This window comes from Setaria italica, chromosome IX, assembly GCF_000263155.2.
Source record: "Setaria italica strain Yugu1 chromosome IX, Setaria_italica_v2.0, whole genome shotgun sequence".
Taxonomy (NCBI): Eukaryota; Viridiplantae; Streptophyta; class Magnoliopsida; order Poales; family Poaceae; genus Setaria; species Setaria italica.
This window is the reverse complement of record NC_028458.1, coordinates 30264062-30289106: the sequence shown is the minus strand read 5'-3', so window position 1 is coordinate 30289106 and position 25045 is coordinate 30264062. Positions and strand designations below refer to the sequence as shown.

At 42.6% G+C, this 25045-nt stretch overlaps 2 protein-coding genes across 5 annotated transcripts; one reads left to right on the top strand and one right to left on the bottom strand.

Annotated features, from left to right (window-relative positions):
* Positions 1-5646: 5646 nt before the first annotated feature.
* On the top strand, positions 5647-8714 carry LOC101786045. The gene is made up of 8 exons (XM_004983290.2): positions 5647-5953; positions 6047-6159; positions 6304-6353; positions 6590-6823; positions 7367-7516; positions 8059-8154; positions 8245-8265; positions 8353-8714. The coding sequence occupies exons 1-8, from the start codon at positions 5697-5699 to the stop codon at positions 8518-8520; spliced, it is 1089 nt and encodes a 362-aa protein (XP_004983347.1). The 5' UTR covers positions 5647-5696; the 3' UTR covers positions 8521-8714.
* A 367-nt stretch (positions 8715-9081) lies between these two features.
* Positions 9082-20310, bottom strand: LOC101784843 (protein MICRORCHIDIA 1). 4 transcript variants are annotated; one of them, XM_004983286.3, is made up of 20 exons: positions 20072-20310; positions 19863-19952; positions 19047-19081; positions 18853-18931; positions 18679-18768; positions 17456-17531; positions 17266-17344; positions 17053-17181; positions 16396-16494; positions 15777-15881; positions 15548-15697; positions 15195-15287; positions 14263-14314; positions 14073-14184; positions 13583-13785; positions 12735-12799; positions 11622-11707; positions 10670-10712; positions 10495-10595; positions 9082-9367 (listed from the first exon to the last, which is right to left on the bottom strand). In XM_004983286.3, exons 1-20 carry the CDS (start codon positions 20187-20189, stop codon positions 9361-9363), a joined length of 1812 nt encoding a protein of 603 aa, XP_004983343.1. In that variant the 5' UTR covers positions 20190-20310; the 3' UTR covers positions 9082-9360. The 4 variants fall into 4 exon arrangements, with proteins under 4 accessions (XP_004983343.1, XP_004983344.1, XP_004983345.1 ...); XM_004983287.3 differs by having other exon boundaries at positions 10489-10595; positions 20072-20309; XM_004983288.3 differs by lacking the exon at positions 9082-9367 and adding an exon at positions 9734-10206 and having other exon boundaries at positions 10489-10595.
* Positions 20311-25045: the final 4735 nt, after the last annotated feature.

Sequence of the window (25045 nt, the reverse complement as noted above, 5' to 3'; positions counted from 1 at the left end):
GTAAAAAATCTAAAATGAAATGTTTGCCGAGTGCCCCTGATCTAGCCCTCGGCAAAGGCCTTTGCCGAGTGCTAGATCAGGGGCACTCGGCAAAGTGGCCTTGGCAGCACCTAGCCACGCACGCGCTGACTCGGCCACACACGCACGCACGCCTTGGCAGCACCTAGCCACACGCCCGCAGCCGCCCCGGCCCCCGCGCCCGCGCCGCCGCCGCCGCCCGGCCCCCGCGCCGCCGCCGCCGCCGCCGCCGCCCGGGCCGGGATAAGGCCCCGGCCTCCCCTGCGGCCCCGGCCGGCCTCCCGCGCCGGCCCCCCGCGGCCGTCCTCGTCCGGGCGTCCGGCCGCCGCACCGTCCCCCGGCCGCCCCTCCGGTAAGTTGAAAATATTAGAGAATGCATGATAACATTGCAAAGAATAGAGGAAGAGTAGAAATTAGAAAATGGTGATTCTTCCTTGAATGGAAAAATATTAGAGAATAGATGAAGAATAGAGGAAGAATATTAGAGAATAGAGGAAGAATAGAGGAAGAATATTAGAGAATGCATGAATGGAAGAGAGGTGTGGTTGGTAATAGAGAAAATGTTGATTCTTCCTTGAATGCACGGTAAGCTAAAGGAAGAGTACAAATTAGAAAATGTTGAAAAGAATAGAGGTGTGGTTGGTTGTGGTTGTGGTTGTTGGCCATCGTGCCAACTCTTTAGTGGGATTGTGGTTGTCGGCCATCGTGCCGTTTCTTATGTTGCAGGTTTTGGAAAGCTCCCCGTGCAGGGGAGATGCTGCCGAAATTTTTACTTAAACAATGCTTTGTTTCTTTTGTTGCAGGAGAGGCTTACAAGGACCGTCCTCGACTCGTCACTTTGCAGGATAGCAAGGTGAGGCATGCTACACCTCTATTTCCGTATAATATTCGTATATCACGTAACCTAGTTAGGTGTCTCCCGTTCGAAAGAGATACGGTTGGAAATATGCAGATCTTTGCATATCTATAATCGTATCTGTTTCGAATTGTCCACGTTTTTTGGACAGCCCGAGGATGTGTAGGTGGGTTTAGTATCCATGGTCTACTCCGACCCGAGATAAAATTTCAGCAGCACCTCCCTGTTGTTCTCTAGATACACAATCTCCTATCATGGACGTGTATTTGGAGAACAGCGGGGAGGTGCTGCCGAAATTTTATCTCGGGTCGGAGTAGACCATGGAGACGATGTCTATATTCAAATGCCATTGGTTTGATCCATCTGTCGTGAGACGGGCCCCTAACCTTGGGCTAGTCGAAATTCGACAGTCATCCAGGTTACCAGGAGACGATGTCTATATTGTGGCTCAACAGGCCACGCAAGTTTATTATTTGTCATACCCGTGCCAAACCGACAGCCGTCTTAAGGGTTGGGATGTTGTGTACAAGGTATCGCCACACGGTAAACTACCTGTACCAAACAATGAAGATTACAATATAGACCCCGACACGTACGAAGGAGAGTTATTCCAAGAAGATGGGCTCGAAGGGAGTTTTGTGATAGATTTAACCGAAGCGATCGGAATGGAAGTAGACAACGAGAGGGTTGCTGCAGAGGACGGTGGAGACGAGGTTCAGAATGTGAAGGACTTAGAATTACTTCAACGATTACAGTTAGATAATGATAGTGATGACGATATTCCTTCTTCGGAGCACGAGCTTGACTATATCGACACGCGTGATAGTGATGATGAGACTTATGATCCAGCTAATCCCGATCATGATGATTATTTCTAATACATGTATGATTCGTAATAATTTAGCTATAATTTAATTATAATTTTCATATATTTGTAATTATGTTTTGTTTGCCTATGCTGACTCGTGTACTCTTTTTAATTGCAGGTCATTAAGCAATGGTGGGCGGTATCAGGAAGCTCACGTCGATTTGCGAGAGACTGGCCGCGGCAGGGACTGGTTCAGGGTTAGGGTCACGTTCAGGGAGCGGTCGAGGGAGGCGTCGAGGCAGGCCTCGACGTAGGGTTGAGGAGGAGGAGGAGGAGGAGGAGCAGGAGGTGGTCCAGAGGCCTCGAGGGAAGGGTAAAGCGGCGAGGCCCCCGTCGCCTGAACCTGAGGTGGAGGAGGAGGAGGAGGAGGAGGTACCTTCCACACACGCCTCTGGGGACGAGGAGGCGGAGGAGGAGGAGCAGCAGGAGCAGGAGGGGGACGGGGAGGCAGGGGATGCCCAGGCCAAGATATGGTTGCGAGGTCCCTCATCCCTCCCGAAGCGGTCGATACCTGAGCATTTACGCCCGCTCATTAAACCGGTTGGGATCAAGTAAGTAACTTTAAATATTCTTAATATTGTTCTTATGTTGAAAGTTACAAAAACTAATAATTCATATTAATTACTCGTGCAGGAGTTGGGTTAAGCTCAGCGGGGGTGACCACAACCGTAAGGCCAACGGGATCCTTGGCCTTTTGTGCAGGGTTCACTTCCCTGGCTTGGTGGTGTACGCCGGACAGCTGCAGCCGGCCTACACGTGGGACCACTACGTCGCCGCCCCCGACGTCCCTGATCGTCAACAGAGAAGATTCCCCAACATAGCGGAGCGGGTCAAGGCCGAGCTGTGGGTAAGTACTCCTCGTACTAAATTGCTCAATACATCAGCTACTTTCGACATTCTTGAAATAATAACTGTTTACACGTGTATATGCAGGACTTCTATAGATGCCAGGAGGGGTTCGAGGCCAAGGCGAAGGCCGTCTGTGATGTAGCCGCCAAGAAGCTCGTGAGGGACATGCATTACGAGGCGCGCATCCAGGCCATCATAGAATTCAACGCTCAATACAATCGTACGAAGGTTAGAAAAGAGGAGGCAAGAACAATGAACATGACTAAGGACCAATTCATGAGGGTAAGTAAAGAACGTTCATGCTTACTATTTATGATTAATTAGGCTCATTTTCTTTTTCATACGTCACACGCTTGATGATGTAGGTGCCTCCGTGGTGGTGTCGTGCGCATATGCCGTGCTGGGAGAGGATGGTCGACGTGTGGTTGGAGCCCGGGTGGTTGGAGAACCACCTTTCTTGCCGGCAGCGGCGTTTGCAGATGCTGACTGCATCACACCATCAAGGCAGCCTAAGCCTTGATGAATATAGAGAAAAATGGGTACGCAACTTCAATTCTTTATTGTAACGTTCAGTTCTACGTAATTTTTAATTATTTTGTATTTTGCCGCAGTCGGCGTCACATGATGGCCGACCTTGCTCCCAGCTCAAGGCATGGGTCCTCTCCAAAAAGGGCAAGGCAACGGCCGATATAGATTTCAACCCAGACGACCCGTCCGAGGCGTACAGCCACCCTAGCATATACAGCCGCATCAGCGAGTATACAAAGATGGCTAGGGAGGTTCACGGGCCAGACTTCGATCCGAGCTCCGAGGACATTGATGGAGAAATCGTGATGAGGGTGGGAGGAGGCAAGAAGCATGGCCGATATTGGATTGGCGACGGCGTCATCGACACGGCCTCTACTCCCACTCTCTCCCAGATCCGAGCTAGGAGCACGGACTCGAGCCCGACGGTACGCCCACGACCCACCGCTGCACAGTTCCAGATGGAGGCTCTACAGGTTCTTTCTCTTCCATTCATCGTTCGTTTGTTGTTGTACTTTAGCTTTGCATTATAACATTGCAATAAAATATTGTAGGCCCAGGTGGAAGAATCAAGGAAGAAACAAGAGGAGATGGCGGCGCAGATGGAGGAAATGCGGCGGAGGATGGAGGAGGAAAACTGGATTAGGATGGAGCAGATGTTCCAGTACATGCAGACCTTTGCTTCGAGCATGGGACAGTCTTTGCCTCCGCCACCGCCGATGATGTTTCCTCCGCCTCAGCCACCCACGACTACTCCTGTGAGTCACTTGACACATTGTGCTTAAGATTCAATAGTTTAAATTTGACAACTTTAGATGTTACCTCAGAATGTCCTATCCTATGTGCAGAATCAATCGACGGCTTCGAATAATGAAGATCAAGATTTGTCGCAGTGGTCTCCTTGGCCTCCACGGAAGTAGACTTGGTTGTGAACAATGTGGAAAATAAATTATGACAAGAACTTGGATTTATGGATTATTTCGTGCTTATGTTGAATTATGCCTGTGATGTTTATGAATTATGCCTGTGGTTGTGAATTATCCATGTGGTTGTTTATTATAAATGCTTGTGATATCTGTATTGTGAATTGAGAGGGGTCCGTTATACGTGGCAAAATGTCGAAAAAGGGGCGGTTCTGGTCACTTTGCCGAGTGTTACACTCGGCAAAGAGAGGCCTGGCACTCGGCAAAGGGGCATTTCCCAGGTGTAGGAAAGGTCCTTTTCCAAGTGCTATGGTCAGGGCACTCGGCAAAGGGGCCTTGTTTGCCGAGTGCTACGGTCAGGGCACTCAGCAAAGAGGGCCGGTTTGCCGAGTGCCCGGGACCCGGCACACGGCAAAAGGCGCCGGCTTTGCCGAGTGCCCGGGAACCGGCACTCGGCAAAGGGACCGTGTTTGCCGAGTGCCAGGCGCCTGACACTCGGCAAACCGGCGGTCTTTGCCGAGTGTTGGCACTCGGCAAAGACCCGGTGTTTGCCGAGTGCCTCCCGTTTGGCACTCGGTAATCCGCCGTTACACCGATGCCGTCAGTCCGCAATTCGCCGAGTACATCTTTTCGCCGAGTGTTTTTTGACCGTCGGCAACATGTTTGCCGAGTGTCCGAGTTTTGACACTCGGCGAACTAGTCTTTGCCGACACCAAATTTGCCGTGTGCGCTTTGCCGAGTGTTACACTCGGCAAAGGCTTTGCCAAGTGTTTTTAGGCCTTTGCCGAGTGCCCTGGGCACTCGGCAAAGCTCCTGTTTCCCGTAGTGAACAGGGTGGCCTGACGTGCGCATGGCGGAAGCTTGTTGACATAGTATTAAAAATTTGAATTGTTATCTATTTTAAAATCAAAATATATTCATGTCAGCTGTTTGACATTAACCATTAAGAACATCACAATGCAAAAATAGCAGACTCCTTTATAAGAGAGACAAGATGTTAAAGTTTCTGAAGGTACACGTAAGGTTGTTGATCTGAAGATTAAGAAAGTCAACAGAATCAATGCTTGTGTCTTTATTTGCCTTTGAAAAATAGAAATCAATATTTTGAAACTCTTTTAGAAACAAATCAAACCATATACTATATTCAATAGTTTATTTGAAATATCCAAAGATAATGTGAGTATTTGGAGAAAAACACAACTGAGTGTATCCGAAGTGGTAAGATTCCTTGTGGTGGAACGTGTCCACCTAAGTTTGAGTTCTCGAGTCGGTACGGGTGCTTTCAGATTTAATTGGCATTATTCTTTTAGTGGTAATCGGCGTGCAAGTCGATAGTGGGGTGCTTATGGTGACTTTGTCAATCTCAAGATCTGCTGGCTTAGTCTTTCAAAGGTGCTTATAGGGGTAGGATTACGTGCATATATATTTATAGGAGTAAGCGTGCTATAAAGAAAAACGGAACGGAACCTGCGAAAGGAACATTTTTGTAACCACGTGTTAATACCTTATTGGTCACCGTTCACCCCTCCAGATAACACACAATCCCACCCACCAATCGCACGCGGCAGAAGAATACGCCATCCTCCAGGCTCCAGCGAGCTCAAAGAATCACCACGAGCCAAAAACGGTTGCCCAAGAAAGTAACGACCGAACAAGCATGGCGGCCATCCCCGCGCGCGCCGGCGCCACCGCCACCGCCAGCGGCAGCCTCCCGAGGTCCACAGGTCGCCGGCGCCGCAATGCAGTCGTCGTCGCCGCGGCGACCGGGACCGGGCCGGCGGTGCCGCAGGAAGGGGCGCTGGAGCGTCCGGCGTGGTCCGGCGAGACCCCGCTGTCGCGGCTCGTCGGCGCGCTCATCGCCTTCAAGCCGCTCTACTCGCTCATGAAGCTCGCCTCGCGCGAGGTCATCATCAGGTAACAGTTGCAAACATGCCGGCGGACGTGTTGTTGTTCTTCACTTGTTCATGGGTGGGAGAAATGGCGCTGGGAATGTGGATGTGTGTATAGGACGGCGGAGAAGTCGAACATACCGTGGAGGGAGATGACGAAAAAGGTGCTGGAGTCCGACGTGTACGAGGTGTTCGAGAGGATACGAGATCCAAACTTAGTCTACCCTAACTGTGAGCTCATTCATTTTTCTCCATTTTCCCTTGCAGCTGATTAGTTTCACCATTCGTTAAAAAGAAAGATACCTACAAATAATGTCTTCACCGATTGAACAATTAGCTCGTCTCCACTGATGACGCCTTGCTTCTCTTGAGCAGATTATTTGAGCCCGTTTCACGCTTATGATGAAGGGAATCTGTCATGGCTGGTAGTTCACTTTTCCATTTGTTTTTGTTTTTCTTATACATCCACTTGATATTTTGACTCGTAACTTGCAACCGGATTCTTCATTGTAACAATGTTGATGTTGGCATTCTAAAACTCTATCAGACATGTGAAACCGAAAGATCTCAGCTGTTTTCACTGATCTGAGGCGCAATCACAACCTGAAGGGTCTGATCTTTAGTGTTCGCTTGTGTTGATCACGATTCACAAATATTGTAGGCTGCAGCAGAGGCTGAACCTGCGACAATGTCCATTGCAAAGAGGGCCATACCGGAGGCGACATCGATCGAAGAAGCAAACCAAATTGTTCGAGGGAACTGGCTGAACGCAATCGAGGAGCATCACCTCAAGTACTCCGGGAACTGTCAGATAAATGATATATTGGACATTGGCTGCTCTGTTGGAGTAAGCACTAGATACCTGGCTGAGAAGTTCCCTTCAGCTCAAGCTGTTGTAAGTGCTCATATCTGCTTAAGCTTCTTTGTGATATATTGTATACTCTCTCCGTCCTAAATTGTAGGTCGTTTTAGCATTTATAGGTTCATAGTTTTTCTATGCATTTAGATACAAATTATGTCCAAATACATTTTATAAAATATGAATCTAGAAATGTCAAAACGACCTGCAATTTGGAACGGAGGGAGCATATTTTAAAAGATGTTATCTGTACAATTTTACCTCCATCCGAATTGCATGGAAGGACGTGCTGGATTGTTCACAAGCAACCCATGTTTATCAAAAGACTAAATCTGATACTTCCTCTATCCCAAATTACTATTCATTTTAATTTTTCAAGATACATAACTTTTGTTATGCACCTAGATACACATTATGTCTAGATACTTAGCAAACTCCATGTATCTACAAAAACCAAAATGAGTAGTAATTTGGGACAGAAGGAGTATGGTTAAGCAGGAGCTTGTATTTACGGTCACCCTGCGTATACACAAGTTTTACACTATGATGAAAATTTAGAAACGTTTCTGAATGATGTAGGGACTCGACCTATCACCATACTTTCTTGCGGTGGCGGCACAAAGGGAAGAAAAATTGTCACGACAAAACCCTATTCGTTGGGTTCATGCGAATGGTGAAGCGACGGGATTGCCCTCGGATTCATTCGACCTTGTCTCCCTTGCTTATGTGGTAAAGTTTTATCAGAATTATAATCTTCTTTGCATGGATTTAAATCTATAATGATGGTTACCAAAAAATTAATTAATGCACTAGAATATCAATATTTTTAAGGAAAATGTCCATCTTACTACCCAACAATCCACTGTCATTTCCTGAACAAGTTGTGCTTAGTTCAAATTTTATGAGGTGGTAAAGAAAATACTTTAAGCTGTGCTTAGTTCAAATTTACTATTACATACTTAATACTTTCAAATACACATGAAAAAATGATGAATAATTATAATTTCTAACGTAAAGCTGATACCATATATGTCACCCTACAAATTTTTGTAGGTGGAGAAACAAAAATAGAATTTTATTATAATATACAGGACCAATTAAAGTAGTTTGGGGAGTAAATCTAGCCAAATATTTCATTAAGCTTCGAGCACTCTAAAGCTTTAGACCAATAATAAAGTGCCCAGATTATCTTCATTCTTTACAGTGCAATAATCATGCACCGAATATAATTCACCACCAATTCAGTAATGCCACATCTAAGAAAACTGCAGTGCCATGAGTGTCCAGCACGAGCAATAACTGGATTGGTGAAGGAAGCATTCCGGGTCCTTCGCCCGGGAGGAACAATCGCCTTGACCGACAATTCGGTAAGAATATATTTCGTTTCACCTTTGCTACATATGAGTGCATACTTTTCAAAAATCGATTAACGTCCACTTCTTCCAAATCCTTTGCAGCCAAAATCTAAAGTACTTCAGGTAAGCTTCATCACAATATTCCCACCACACCTTCTACTGTTTTATTTACATTACAGAATGACTGATAACATCGCAATGCAAATTCAGGAACTATCCCCAGTGTTGTTCACTCTGATGAAGAGCACCGAGCCGTTTCTGGACGAGTACTACATGCTGGATCTGGAGGAGACAATGAGACAAGTTGGCTTTATCAATGTTTGTTCCATCCTGACCGACGCCAGGCATAGAACAGTCACTGCAACAGTGCCTTACTGATTGGATCGTACCATTAAGTACCAAACTACAACACTTCACCAAGCAAAATTTTGTATGCTCAACTGGGATGGTTGTACTTGTAAAGAGTTGAATAATGTGCATTTACAATTTGAGTAATGTTCATTTACAATTTGAGTAATGTGCTGTGTACGCAGTGAACAACAAATCAAAGTACATCCACAGATGGATTTCTACGGGTTCAACAGTACGATAGCGCTGACCAGATGCTTCAGGGAAATAACACAAAAACAATTATACTCTGAAGGACCCTCTAATTTAACCTAGCAAATTTAAGGATCAGGCTCAATAAAAGCCAGGCTAAAATACTATATGATTTTGAGCTAAAAATAGATTTTGAACTAAAAATAGATAGGTATAAGTTGGATTGTAAAAAGGACACGAGGGTCATTATCCATTACCACCCCTCGTACACCGCTAAACAGCACTGCTGTTAATCTGATGTCTCACAGCAAAACAATTGCAATAGATTGCAAATTGGATGAGACTTGTTGCCAGAAGCAGTTGGTTTGGGTTGCATCTTAATGCTCAATAGGCTGGAAATAGGCCTTGCTAAGATGTGCAATTGAAATTAGCAGCTGGAATCACTTGCATCGTCTCGCTTACTCAGGACATAACCATCCTGTCAGTAAGAAGTGATTAAATTTACACAACCATTCTGTCAGTAACAAGTGATTAAATTTACATTCTACACTTTTTTCAACTCAACTATGAGTTAGCCTATTTTGTACTAGCCAAAATTAAATATTGTTTCAGCACTTCCTTCTCCACACCTTCAGTTCTTTGTTAGCAGTGGTCGTTGTCCAGTGTCTTCAATCATAATTATGCCCTGAATTGATGCCATTGCGAAATAAATCAAGTTTGCTTACTAAGAAACAGAAAAAATGTGTACTTGTTAGGTCACCTTTTTTTGAACGACAAAACTAAAAGTTAAACCAATGGGCATAATGGTAAGTTTATCATCTTATGTCCTAACAGTTATGCTTGTCTGGTGACAACTTTATGTGAAGAAAAGGCAAAAGAATCACAGTTGTAGATTGAAAACTTCACCCTTGTGGAACGCTAAAAATGGACCAATCAATCACTCGTTTTATCTAGCTCAATATGGGATATTGTAGTGAATGATCATGAAATAATTGAGTTCCTTTTTGAAATAAAAATTGAAGCAAACAGGTAAGGGCATTTTTAGATCAAGTGAATCAATACAAGGACATATCGGCCCATAATTCCATATTTCTCGAGTGACAACCGAATTCCTGTTTATACTTGCAAGATAATTACAAAGAACTGATGATGCAGTAAACTCATTATATTCTTTAAGTCGAGAAATCAGAACTAACTAGGAAAAAACAAACTGATTGGTTCCCACCCCTAAACCTCCCTCTCAATACAGCTACCATACGAATCTATTTGGCGCCAAAATCAAGACCCATTGATCAGATATTGAAATTTTTGAAAGTTCAAATTGCAATCTACATCTTACAACAATACCGTTTTGGGACTAGACCTGCCATAAAGCAAAGATGATTTGTTTAACAAACCAACCACCCAAAAGAGTGCCAACAAGATGGAGATTTCATTAAGTTCCTGACAGCAAATTTCCTTGTATACTTCCAACATCTTAAAGCATTGGCAGCCGGTGCACACTGATATCGACCTACTAGTTAGCTGCTCATGTGTTCACAGTTTCAGAAAAAGAAAGATTGATAAATTAGAAATTTCGAACAATGAGAGATTTATAAATTAATAGTAACTAAACAAGACAGATCAAGACTATGGAGATAAGAGCTTCCAGCCTTCACATTCACAAGCACATTCCTCTTTTTTTTTTTGTTCACAAAGACAGTGGCGAAGTCAAAGAACCAGACTGATGACACAACTGAAACCTGGTGACACAACGGAAACCCTAGCACATCGAACAAACATGTCATCAGAGGTGATGAAACTAACCTTCACCTGTAAGGGAGATGCTGCTGATTCTTCCGTACCTTCAGCTCAGCAGCAAGCTGGCTGCACTTCCTTTTTGTTTCCTCCAGTTCATGCTCCAGGTCCTCAATCTACAAAGAAGCAGCATTCGGCTATGAACAGGAGAGATGACATGTTCGTTAATGACTCAGCAAGATATGCATACCGTCTGCTTCAACTGTGTATCTCGTTGTTGAAGCTCTTCACGCCTGTTAAAATTAATTTTCAATTTCAACGAGCAAAGATGAACTCTTGAATAGAACTAAATGTTATTTAGCGGAATAGTGATTGTGAGCACAATTATTTTCATATATTATATAACTGGAACAGTATCACAAGCCACTCAGGTAGTCACTAAACCCAGGTTGCTGCACTTTCTTTACCAAAATCAGGCAACTAAATTACCACACAACAGTCTGATTAGGTAGCTTAAAGTTACTCCCTCCATCCCATAAATTTTGAACCATCGTCAAATAAAACAGAATGGAGGTAGTACTATGCAACAAATACACGGGGCAAAAGTTTATAATGTCCTTACAAGTGTGGTGTTTGCGTTGCTAAATAGTGTTCCAAAAACAAGTAAACAGCACTCCATTGGTTACCCTGTCTTTTACTGAGGGCATGTTTAGTTGCTCACTAACTTCGCCGCAACTTAGGTAAAGAGTGGCTTGCCACAAAATAGCGGCGGCAAGGTTCCTAAAAAAACATTTTATTATGTGTGGGATCGACCACAGTTGTAGCAGTCAAACAAACAGTAAGTTGGGAACCAGATACACCCAAATTATACATTGTATGTAGCATGCCAATCATACAGGTACTATAAAACCAACTATTCTTTGTCCATGGCTGTTTATAAAGCCTAATTGAGGATTTTATAGGACGGTTATGTATAATAAACATGATGCACTGAGAAAATGGAAGGTGTTATATGCAAAATGGATGGGACATAAAGTTGTAATGCATTGATTATCACAATCACACTTAAAATTTTAACTTTAACAAGATCGGCAATTGCAAAGTCCATGCAGAAACTCTACAATTACTGTTGCAGTAACTAAAGACAATATCTTACTAAAATTCCCCTAGATACATGAAAGCAATATAGTAGAGCAAATTACCTTGAAAAGAGAGCAATGTTTTCTTCACTCAGCTTCTCAGTAAAATTGGGATCAAATACACCGGAGGAGCCAATCTCTACCAGATCCTGAGTGCAGAAAAATAAAAGGTAGAAATTGTCAGGTGTCAATAGAATTTTACTTGGATGAATGCAATGGATTAACAAAGATTGTATTATAGCAACCTATTAGTCAAGGTTTTCAGAACCCTCTAGCCAGCCCCCATGATCCAGGAGGGCACAGGGATTTGTAATCGTGCTAGAAGGTGGAGACAACAATAACAAATTGAGCAAGTTTTATAAATTATAAGTATGTCACACAGAATTGTCAAAAAACAGTACTTCTTTGCACCTATCACAAAACCAAAATGGTTTGCACAATTTATCAGTAAACTACATGTTTTGCACTCATCGAAAACTATGTTTTTATCTGAAAGGATGGTCCCACATGTCAAACAGAGAGAGTTGGTATATTCACAGCTTTTATCACACATCAACCTCTCCACTCTCACTTGGGGCAAAGATGGCATGGTGTTTGCAGACTGGCTGAATCGGGCACAACGTAGAGTTAAGAAGCACAGAAAAGGTTTCAACTCCTTTGTGATTCTACGTGCTGGAAACACTGGAACGCCTGTCCTTGGTAGGCCCCAAGGGCAAAGTGGTATTGCAGGAAATCTCCAATGAGACCAGGCCATGGTGCCTTTTGGGAGGATTTAGCACATTATGTCCGCATTATAGTGTGATCCACTGTTGTATTAGAGTTCTTGGCTGTGAGAATTTGGATTTCCCTTTTTTTAAGGGAGTAACATTTGTACTTGGACCATTTCTTCTCTTTAATACAAAGATAAGCAGCTCTTCACACACATTTGAGGGAACAAAAAAGGGTCGGTAATGTCCCTGCCCCAGCCAAATAGACATTTAAATCCAGTCTGTTCGATTAAAATCAGGAAAGGAAGTGATGGACATGCATGCAACCTTGTTAGATGTGCTTGGAAAGGCTACCGAATAAACAAACATTGTTGTTTTCACAATAGGTGCGATGGGGATCTAAAGAAATTGGAGGATAAAAACACCTAAATAGAAACCAAATTTAATTAAAAGCCTAAATAGAGCAGACCTCATCCAAGCCTTCTGAGTCCATATTGTTTTCTTGCGCTTGACCAGACGACTGCAAATGAGAACCTGGCCAAAAGAGTACAAAGCAAGAGCATGAATAAGCTTGAATATATTTATATGTTATATCAGTGATTCTCATGTAAAAAGATGCTTTAAACAAGGAAATCAGGAAGTAAATCACCAGTCTGTAATAAATAAAACCTGACACTCCAAGTGCAAGAATTATAGTAAAACTAAGCAAACTGAAACAAAAAATATAATTAACATAAACAAAGCAAACAGTGGATGCCACTGAGAGTATCTCATGACACAGATGCACCTAAGGCATGACACGTTCTCCATAAATGTTCTTTTGTTTCTAAACGTTATCAATATAATGCACCTAAGACCAAGCCCTTAATATGCCCACATTGCCAAGGTAAGATCCAGCAGAACTTTTCATATGAGTTCGACATTACTCAGAGGAAAATGCATGCACTTGACATTGTTTGTTTTGACAAGCTGACACAAGTAGATTTTCCTTTGCAAGCTTGCAGTGCATCATTATATTTATGTTTTCAATATTCCACTCGTTAATTAGTTAGACAATGAGCTTCAATTGAAAAAGCACCAGAAGAGCCGCAAGTAAACATCACACATCAACACAAAAGTTTTGATTGCACACTCACTCAGCTACAAACAATCAAGAAGGACGCAAAGATAGTTGGAGATCTCTTGGCAGTTTAGCACACAAAAGAACAGCTTTGGCAGTATTGTAGGAAAACTAAATGTTTACTTTTATAATAATTATAAACACACATAAAGTAGTAAAATACTAGTACAAACAAAGAACAGGGTAGTATTGAGAACCATTATTTGGCAATCCAACAGCTGCTACGTCATCATATGTCTCTGGGAGCAAATTTGACGAAAACCCTCCAGTCATCCGGACACTGGAAGTTTTATGGTGAACCTGGGATGCAGAACCACCTGAATCTTTTAGGGTGGCCTTATACTGGGACCTTAAATGTGGATCAGTTGGCTGGTAACCAATCAAATGACACTTTTCTTTCCTGCAAATACACAAGTTCCACTCAAATTTGATTTGCAGAACGTGAGCAGAGATTTTTTTCCTTTCTGCAGTATATTATACAAGAGCGCACAGAAAGCTTCAACAGGATTATTCAGTAATATGAAGGGAGTGATGCCGGAATAGTAACTTGGGTGGTTACAAGGGTAATTCCTTTTACTGAGTAGTTGATATACCACAGTGATGATTAAATATAGGACCAATTGCCTACTTCTTACAAGATTGAGGTACAAAAGGAAAGCTCTGAACCAAATAGCATAAAACACTTACCAGAAATCAACAATAATTTGTCTAAGTTTTGTTTCTAGCCGTAAAAATAATGGAGTCCTCTCAAAATCTTGTTTGTCGTGTGCTGGCTCAATAAAATTTGCCTCAAGTACACCTGAATTGTGACATTTGTCATCATAGAGAGAAATAACATGATTAACAATAACTGCAGTACTGAACATGTTAAACTCACCGACTACACTTCTCCCTCTGCTAGATCCTTCCTGAAGGACCTTCCAGAAGGGCTGTAAAGGGGGAATGTTAAAAGAAACTTAGTTCTAATCTTTTAACATTTGAATCTCTAGAATAGTGCACTCAAAATGATTTTGTCTCAGCTCAGAACCTTGATTTTAAGTAATAAACAACATCAGCCCAAACATTTATAAATGTCAATTAATGAGAATTTAGACAATTCTCATTATGTTAAGAAAGCCAGCAACAGAAACTATTACAACTGCCAGAACCTAGCAGAACTTTTAGCTACAAAGCTTGATATCCCTTACATAACAGGTATAGATACCATTAAAAAAAAGAAAATTCTGGATGTTTCAGTGCAACTGAGGGAATAAGCAATTGATTGGACATCAACTATATCTATCTAAATCATCATATTGAAGGCCTTGATAATGGAGCTAAATATTTCTACAGCAGTAAGAAGACATCAACCAGGATGACACAAGCAAGCACATGCAAACTACAATTTTATTGCAAAAGAGATAACTGAGAATAAGAATAAAACAAATGGGCATTATATCGCTTCTCTAGTTTTATTCCACACATATAATAGTTGAATTCTAGGGAAGCTGCAGGAGTAGTTGGAAAGTAGTGCCAGCAAGAAGCCTTTAGTTCCAAAAAACTTTATTATTGCCTATCGATAGCTTAAAATGATCCTCTTACAAGTATTATTTCTGGTACATGTATGTAGTGCATGGTTGGCTGGCATGCTTCCACAAAACCTTGAGTAACCCACCTACCCAGAAACATTGCATTCGCTCTATTGGCCAATAGGAGAAATGTTGGTCCAAAATGCTAATATCTAAGCAGCATGGAGCATAATAAAAATAGCGACTGCCGCTAAGTGGGGCAAACAACCAGATCTTTTTGGCAGGTGAGGGTGAATGTTACCATTATAAGACGATTTTTGTGGTAGACATTCATCCCAAAAATGCCCAAAATAGGAGCCTCCTTTGCAAAGCCAACATCAACTCTCACTGAGACCTACAGTTACAATTGAAACATGGTAGTAAACAAACATAAACAAATAATATACAAACAAAAGAAATTTAGTTGTAAAGAAGAACTGAGGTAACCATTTCATTACCAAAAAAAAAGAAGGGAGTTCAAGAAGAAAGTCTAACACACTCATACAGCCAAAGAGGAACCATAGATGAAATCATGAGCATAATTACTATTTGGAGAGAAATGATATAAACTAAGAAACGTGATAACAGGGATGGAAATTGCACAAATTTACTTACCACTTGGGAATCATGTGTAACTTGAGGTTTGTAAGTGACAACTTTCTTAAACTTTAATTCATCAGTGATGCATATATGTTCAACAGGTTTTCCCCTCAATATAATTTGGAAATTATCAAACTTCTTGAGGTAAAGGATAGAGGTATAAGCCTGGACAAGGAGAAACATGTTACCAATCAGATAAAGAAACTAGAAGGGAAAAAAATCAAGAACTAGAAAGAAAACATACTCGCAATGAAAATCTGAGTCTGTGGGATATATGTTGCTGAACAATTTCTTTCTGACCCTTTGTGATTCCCCCACTTGCACTACCTTGATCTCTAAGCAATATGTCCTGAAAAATGAGCATCAAAAGATAAGGATACGAATAACCCAGAACAAAACAAGCAGGGGGGTATAACAAAAGTGAATGTGGCAATGGATTGCAGGAACCAAAGTTTAAAAATCAATGTCAAGTTCTCAATTCTCGTGTGTGAATTTTTTTAAAGGAGAAATTGCACTAAGAGGCCCCTAAACTTGCATGATCATCTCACCTAGCCCCCAAGAAATTGGATGCCACGCAAGTCAAGGACTTCCGGCCCATCAGTTTGATCCATAGCATTGCTAAATTGATAACTAAGGTTTTGGCTAAGACTGCAAGTAAATACAACCAAGAAAGAATACAATAACATGTATCACGCTTCTTGCTGCCTTAAGGCATTTTCATCAGACAATGAAAATCACTCCTTAGAGTACACATATATTATAATACATTTCAGGCATTATGTGATAAGGTTAATGGAATCAAACAAAATGGACAATATGCAGAGGTATTGTATACTTGCAATGAAAATTATATTAACACTCACCTCATCATCATCTTCGAAGTCAAGTTCCAAAAGGCCATCATCATTCATCCACAAATTGTACACTGCCACTTTAGTTCCATGGCTACCAACATCCTGAAACTGAATGTATATGAACACTATCAATATACAAGTATACAGAAAAATCAGTTGCTTATAGCATGAACATAAACTAATATAGACCTTTCTTATCAAATAGCTTCAGAAAAATAAGATAATCAGTTTAGCTTCTCATGAAAGAATTACAGCCACATAAAGCATGCATGCCTAGATACATAGGAAATAGCACTGATATGAAAACTATGGGTGCCACTTTGGGAGAGAACAGAAGAAATTATGAGTAAGGGCACAGAAAAAGATAGCAACAAACATACTTATACCCACTTCTCCGTGTCATGGAATAAATTTATACTGTATTTTTCAAAATCTACATGTTACATTGGTGCTGCACCTAGATGGCTAGATGTATCATCCAGTAGAATGATTCATTGTAGGTTATTTTGGTTCTAAAGTTGATATGTATATACTCCCTCAGTTTCACAACAGGAGGCTAGAGGATTGGGATGGTGCTTATGACTACAATAAGCCTGGTTATATATCAGCAACTCCTAACCATTGACTAGAGAATGGACTAAAATACCTGGAACGAATGTGCCTCACCTGCTGAAGAAGTTCTTCCTTTGAACAAAAAGGGGACCAATCAAGTATTATCTTCAGGCTACTATCCCAATCACCCTGTGAACCATACACCAAAGGTACAACCTCCCCATCTTGGATCTTAAAATCGAGCTGCAATAGTAATGGAAAAATGTAAGACCTAGACAGACAAAAAAACCCTCCCTCAAACATATACTGCTTGCAATTTTCACATACCATTGGGACAACTATGTCATCTTTCATTGTTCTCCTCAAAAAAGTGTAGGAGAGCAAACCTATACTCAATGTAACATTACTGCAGGAGAATGAACGATGTGAAAATCATTGCCAATTACAGAATAAGATACAGTAAGTGCCATGAATTCTTTCAAAATAAATCAATTATAAATTTGCTAGAGAAATTTACCTTCCACGGATTGCACGAGTAAAAACAATTGCATCTGCACCGAGTCTCATTGTGCTCGTCTTGAAGCCATTTCCATCTGTGCAGTAGAAAAAGGTAAGAAAGTAATGACAGATAGGAATCAAGAGTTTTTTGCACAGAACTATAGAGCAGCTAAGTACTTAACAAAAAGATTATGCAAGTGGTTAGATGAAAAAGAAATTTTCAGTAGGGACCTCCCCTGCTGTTCGCCTCAAAAAAAAAGACATTAGATGTTCTATAATACAAGTTATAGTAAACAATCAGATCTATTTGAGATTTCAATTACAAAAAAGCATTGCAACTCGAATGGATGATCTTGAGTTTTTTAATACCAATGTTCTATAGGAAATACAAGTAAATATCAATATGTTTATGTGAGAAACAGAACTTATCAACTGTAGCACATCATATCATTTGAAGGTCTCCAGAATCTAGTCACCACAAGCACATCCTGAATTTCTATGAATTTGTATCCAAAAGTACAGATCCCCACTACCCTATCCTGTTGTGGACTCTATTTGTAGCAGAGGGGACTGGGAAGGTCCAACTAGATCAGAAAAGAGGGGCCCATGATGATTAGGAGAGACAGTTGGTAGGTCGAGGAACCTCCCAATTATGTTCAGTTGAGTATTACGAAAAACGACAGTGTCCAAATTAAGACCCAGGTTCTAGTCCTAGGAGGGTCCAAACATCTAATACTATATAAGAGTTATTTATGCAAACAAAGAAGCAAGAAAGAATTATCTCCCATCTAAAACTAATAAGCTATCTCATCCCAAACAGTTTGACACTGTCCCCCTTCTCCAGGGACACTCCAGGGACACTGTCCCCTCTGCACAGTAACAATGTATCCAGATAGGACCTTGTAATTTAATATAAATTTCAATTGTATTAAGATTTACCGAAAAATAACTCTTCGAGTGTGATTAAACATCAATTCAACAATATAAGCAACACAAATGAAGTGCACTAAATTGGTTTGACAAAACTGTTTTAGCCTATCATATTACATCAAAACTACAGTATAGAAAACAATACAACAACCAAATAAACACAAAGAGACATTATGCTATGCCATAGCTCAACTATGTATAAACAACCCCCCTCCCCCATTTCTATTTTTATTATGCCATAACCCTCCAGAGAGTAGAGTGCACAATCCTCAAGACTAAATTGCCAGAGTTTAGTAAAAAAATAATACTTACACTGGCCAATAGTGGTTTTAGATTTCTTGGTTGAGAATCCTAAACTCATGCATCGACGAACACCTTCAGGATCCATACCTCCTCCATCATCTGTGGAACTCCATGTTAGCAGAAATTAATATACGAAAGGCTCTGAGCTGCCCCCAACCTGTTCAACAATTTTTTTTTTGATACCTTGGAAAAGTAGCATTGGGCTATTGTCTTTCAAATTGATGATTTTATCCACTTTTATGAATGTGGCACCATTGCTTATCTGAAACAATATCAGAAGATAATTACTGATACTTGCAACATATACCTATAACAAATTGATAAAGTTCAGCTAGTTTTGAGTGAAATGTATCAGGTTTTCAGAAGATACTACAAACCTCATCCACCGCATTGTCAAGAAGTTCGGCTATAGCTGCAACAGAAAAGAAGAAGAAACAAAATGTAATTGAATATTGAGCAGTCACGCAGAAATCTTGAACATAAAAGATGAAGAATGCCAGCATGATTACTGAATCATCTAATTTTCTTCCATTTAGGGACGAATCTGTTACTGGAAGATGCTAAATTGCCAGAACTCTCATAGAAGTACAAAAGATGATTGAAGAAACTGGTGTTAGTTAATCAGATATGCTCATCAGAGCGAGAGAAGAAAATTAGAGCACAATTAGCATCACATCTATCAGTTTGAGCACAACCAATACACATCACACTGAGAATAAGTTCCATACTCAGGGGCAGTTAAATAAAAGCTTCTTCCATAACATAATCAGAAAAATTATACTAACGGGAACCACTGCAGTGTTTCCATCAATCAAGGGACTACTCTTTCAATTACCTTACAAGTTTTTTTTTCTCCTCTTCACTCTAACAAACTTAGGTTTTATATGTCATTTGACACAACAGACTCAAACTATTAATAAGTATTACAGTTAGATAATCACCTAACTTTTTTTCCATCCCTTCATCAAATACGATTAGTACGCAGCAACAACAGTGCCGTATAGTACCCACATCAATCAGGGGATGAGTATTCCAGTTGCATATAATATCCCCCCCACCCCCCTTTAGACCTAACAATTGAATCATCCCTATACTGTGAAAACCCCAACGACCTGGGCTACCACTTCAACACCACAGCAGCAAAACCCATAGAATCACGGAAGAGGAGAGAGAAACAGCGTTGAGGCACTAACCTCCGAAAGCCCACTTGTGGGAGGTCGCGTTGGTGTGGAGGAACTTAGGGTGCACGCGAGCGCGGTCGAAGTCCCCCGTCTCCAGGGCAACTGAGGCCACAAAACAGCACCATCATGTCAGAATTCTAGATGTATCCGACGGATAATTGAAGAAATTTGCATCAGGAAGAAGCAACGCGAGAGGAGGCGAATTCGAGGAAGAGAGGAACCTTGCAAGTCGTGGGTTGGGGCGGCGGGGGCCTCGGACGCGCCGGCCTTCCAGAAGCTGCGGCAATCAAGGACTCGGCCGCCTCCGCCGCTTGAGACGCCGGCCATCGCCACCGGCATTGGAACCACCTGCGAGCCTTTGCAGGTTAGGGTTAGCGAGACTTCGCCGGAGGTGTTATTCCGACGAGTTCCCCGCGGGTAGTTGCTATCTTACTCAATGCCACAAAACCAATAGGTATGACAATGAACAACTCCAAGATAAATAAGATATATTTAGTATAAATAATAAATAAATAAATAAACCTCCTTTTCAGCGAGGGTAGATCTGGCTGGGCGATGTGCATAGTTGGATCCACATCGGACGGTGCAGCTCAGGTTAGCTGAAAATGCACTAATAAAATCATACCCACTTTCCAATAGCACCTTTGAGCCCGTCCTATTGCCCTTATGAAAGTTGGTGGGGTCGATGCACGGTAGTAAAAATAAAATACACCATCCGATTCAATTTTTACGACCCTCGTGATTGGTTGACCAACTCTCGCATCGGCCATCCTCTTTGATGCATGTTACAGCATTCAATTTTTACAGCTCTTGTGATTGGTTGACCAACTCGCACCTCGGCCTTCCTCTTTGATGCATGTGTTTGGCTAGAAATAGACAAAAATATCTTCACCCTAGAGTTTTCCAATCTTCCTCGCCTCGATGTCCATGCTTTTCATCCCCACCTCTCTCGTCTACCTCGCGGTCCACCGCTGCTCCACCCATATCCCCCTCACCGTGCCCCTTACTGTGACCCACTCATCTGCCTTTGTCGGCGCTTGATACAAGTCACTTCACAATTGGATCCATTGCCCGCACCCGCATCCTCGCTTCCTGGTGACTCCTCTTGGTAACGGGAGCAACGTTCGAGCAATGACGGGAGCAGCGCCAATGCTCGGACACCTGGCGCCCTTTTTCCTCCTTCCCTTGCAATTACATTGGATGGCTGAGCTGAACTTCTGTGATCAACTCGTCCAGGTGCTCCAGTTTCTTCCTCTCCTCTTATGTTAGGATCAGGAGATCTGACGACGAATTTCAAGAGGGATGAAAGGAGAACGTGAGCTCAGAGCAAAGGGGGAAAGGATTAAGTAGCAAGCGCAGCAGCGATTCAACTGAAAATAACAAGTTCAGATATAGAAATTTGCCATAGCAACTCAACTACTACACCTACTGCTAAGCTAAAAATAAGATTAGGGTTTGTTGTTGTTCTATGGTAATATTACAGATCAAATCTTTATGTAATGGCTTGGCGGAATAAAATAAAAAGAAATTTTAGCAGCTAGAAGATAATTGTTCTCCCTTCGTAAATAGAAGTTTAACTGTAGCCATCTAGGTAACTTGGTCACAACCGTTCGATGGGAAGTGAACGGTATCTACAAAGTTGCTGAACCGTTTTAATGGTTGCCAGCTTGCTATGCTCATGAGAAGTCTTCGCCATTGCCCTTGTCTGATCCTGACAATGCCTCCCTTATGATCCTTGTCCTCAAGGATGAAAAGATGGGAAAATGTTCTTATGAATGATGCGTCCTCCCATGCTGCTTCAGATTCTAGCATGTTCATCTAGTGAATTAGCCACTGCACCATGGGCTCGTTGTTTCTTGGAATTAATCTTGTATCCAAAATGGCAACTTGAGCTACTTTGATTGTTCCTTTTTCATCAATTAGTGGTAGCTCTAGGCTTGGGATTGCATTCTATTCTTCAATTTGCTCACATGAAAGACATTGAAACTGACAACCATATGGGAGAAGTAATTTGTAGGTTGCTTCCCCTATCTTTTCTCTTCATTAACTATGGCTTTTCTCTTTATTAACTTGCATAGCATCTTTGGCCCAATTATCATATTGTTGTCAAGCAAGTCTTAATTCCATTTTTGGTGATAGGAAATTCCCTAGTTTTAAGGTTAAGATCAATTGGGCTATGTGTGTAAACCTAATCAGCACCAAGTATGATGTCATAACCTTTGACTTCCAGTAATCTAAAATCATATTCAAATTGTTCGACTTGCATTGTGTATGGACAAGATAAGCATGCAGATTCAATGATCATATTCTTGCCATTTGCTGCAACCACTTGAACTAGTTTGACATTAGCAATGTGACGTTTAGTTTTAACTGAAAATTTAGAGCTAATGAAGGAGATATCACTACCATATCATCAGGGCAATAGCGTATATTTGCCAATCTGCAATTTCAGGCTGAAGGTATAACTGGAAGGGGTTGCTCCACATAGCGAATGCATGGAAATTTGCATTGTAGGCATTACCGAGCATCATAATATTCTCCATCTTCTAACCGCGCTTGTGCTGCAGGAGACCGTCAGGCCAACCGAGTTGGACCGGCTGCTTCCTGTGCCTTGGGCCGGCACTGGCGTCACCCTGCTCGCGCTGGACCGCTTGGCTACCGCGCGCTGCTGGATCACCTAGTCGGAGTTAGGCCTCGAGTGCGGGCTGGTCCACTGGCCGGATTGCTTGCTCCTTGGGCCAGCCAGCAAGCACCAGTGCTGGTCCTCATGTCAGCTGCATGTAGAGGCCGTGCCTCGCGCTGCCACCTATGGCGCATGCTGCTGCGCGTCGCCCGTGGTGAAACACTCGACCTGACAGAAAATAGGAAGAACACGAAGAACAAGCTCCTGACTTCGATTCAAAAATATTCCTTCAAAACACAATGGATTGAGATGAAACTTGAGGCATAGAAACACCTCCTCAAGGGATAATAGATCAAAGAAAAATATCTCCAAAAGCTCAAGTATCCATCACGGATTTTGGAGAAAACCGGACACCCTCCAAGAATCCGGAGTAAATTCACTGAGAATCCGGAATCACTTGTGAGAAGGGTACGATCTCGTATCATTCCTCCTCCTTAGATTACTCTCTCAGCAGTTGACCCAGATTCCTTTACACCATCTTTGAACATTGCAATGGTCCAGAAGACTCTTCGTGAGTACTCCGCTCCCTCAGCCTCTCAGGTGCTGAAAGACCCTGAGGTGGACACAAGAGACGCAAGCTTCAAGATCAAGATGGGTCTCATTACCATGGTGCATGCTAGCCCTTCTGTGGGAAAGCCAACGAGGACGCGAGTGCCCATCTGTAGCAGTTCCTGGAGCTCTATAGCACCTTCACCATCAGAGGGGTGAGTAAAGATTCTATTCGTCTCCGATTGTTCCGTTTTCTCTCTTTGGGGGAGAGAAGCAATGGTTCTATGCGAGCCTTTCGGAGATTAATACGTGGGACAAATGCTCACCAGCATTCCTCGCGAAGTTCTTCCTGTTGGGCAAAACCAACGCCCTTCGTGGAAGGATTTTGAGTTTCCAGCAAGCAGCTATGGAGTCAATTCCCAAGGTGTGGGAAAGGCTCCCGGAGTACATCCTGGCCTGTCCTTACCACAGGATGGATAATTGGCTCATTCTTCCTAATTTCTACAACAGGTTGACTCTGATAGCCCGAGGCCATGTTGATGCTGCTGCTGGAGGAGCCTTCTTCTCGCTTACCATTGATGCTACCACATCATTGATCGAGAAGATGGTCTTTAACCAAGGGTGGGGCAATGAATGATTCCAACCCTGTCAGAGAGGTACGCATACCGTTAAGAAAGCGGACATGCTTACTGCTAAGATGGACCTCCTCATGAAGAAATTGGATGACTACACCAAAGAGAAAGCTGCCATGTCCAACACCGTCTAATGTTCAAGCTATGGATTCTCACATGACATGTGAGGTTTGTGGAAACACTGGACACTTGGGGAATAATTGCCCCGAGACTCAAGAGAACGTGTTGTACATGAACAGTAACAACAACGGATATTGTCCACAAGGAGGCCAAGGTTGGAATCAGCAATGCCCTTACCAAGGAGGTAATAATGGTAATTCTTTCAATCCAAACCAACCCTCCTTCAGAGGTCAATGAAAGCTTCACTAAAAAGTTAGCTGCCAACGAGAAAACCTTGGAGAGTCTCAACATAAAACTTGATGGTCTTTCTTTTGCTTTCAAGAACCAGCTGAGTTTTAACAAAATGCTAGAAACCTAGTTAGCTCAGTTGGTCGTTGTTGTTCCTTCTGCTAAGATCGGGAAGATCCCGTGGCAACCCGAGTCTTCTTGTGAAAATGTTAGTCGGGTGACCGCAAGATGGGGTAAGCCATCTTGGAGGCTGTTTGTTACTAACCATGTGTTGGGATACGAGGTAGGCTACACTAGCGCAAATCAAAATTTTCTACCGCGTATAACCAGGAAGAGCTGCCGTATAAGGATCACGGGATTAACACTCGACGCACTACTGGTGCGGAAGATGTAGATATGCGTCGGTGCAGTGAAGACGATCACGTAGTCGTACGTAGTCGATCACGTCCAGCAGCTCCTCAGCAGCTCGTCCACGTGCACAGCAAGATCGCCTCCGGTACCGCGGCTCGTCGTCGGCTCGTCGTGGCTCGTCGGCGGCTCGTCGGCGGCTCGTCCAAGTGCTGCAGGCGCAACACCTCCAAGGTATCCACACATGCAGGGAGGAAGCGTCGCAAGCCGGATTGCTAGATCCGCGAGTTGCAACAGGCGAGGGCGTGGGAGGCGCGGCAAGTGTGTTCAGCCAAAAGGTGTTCACCCTAGGGCGCCCCCCACCCCTCTATTTATAGAGGTTCCTGATGGGCCTCTGGATCCGAGGCCCATTAGTACTCCTAAACCTAATCCAACTCGGATCAGATCCGAATTGGGCTTCCAGCCCCTTAAGTGTGTGACCCTATGGGTTCGGATACGTATAGACATGGCCCGAGTACTCCTACTCGGCCCAATAGTCGGTAGCGGCCTCTAGCAAGACGTGCCAACTCCTATACGCACACGAAGATCATATCAGATGAACCATCACAACATAATATATATGCTATTCCCTTTGCCTCACGATATTTGGTCTAGCTTCAAGCCGACCGCTCTTTCTCGATCCTGTGATTCGGAAT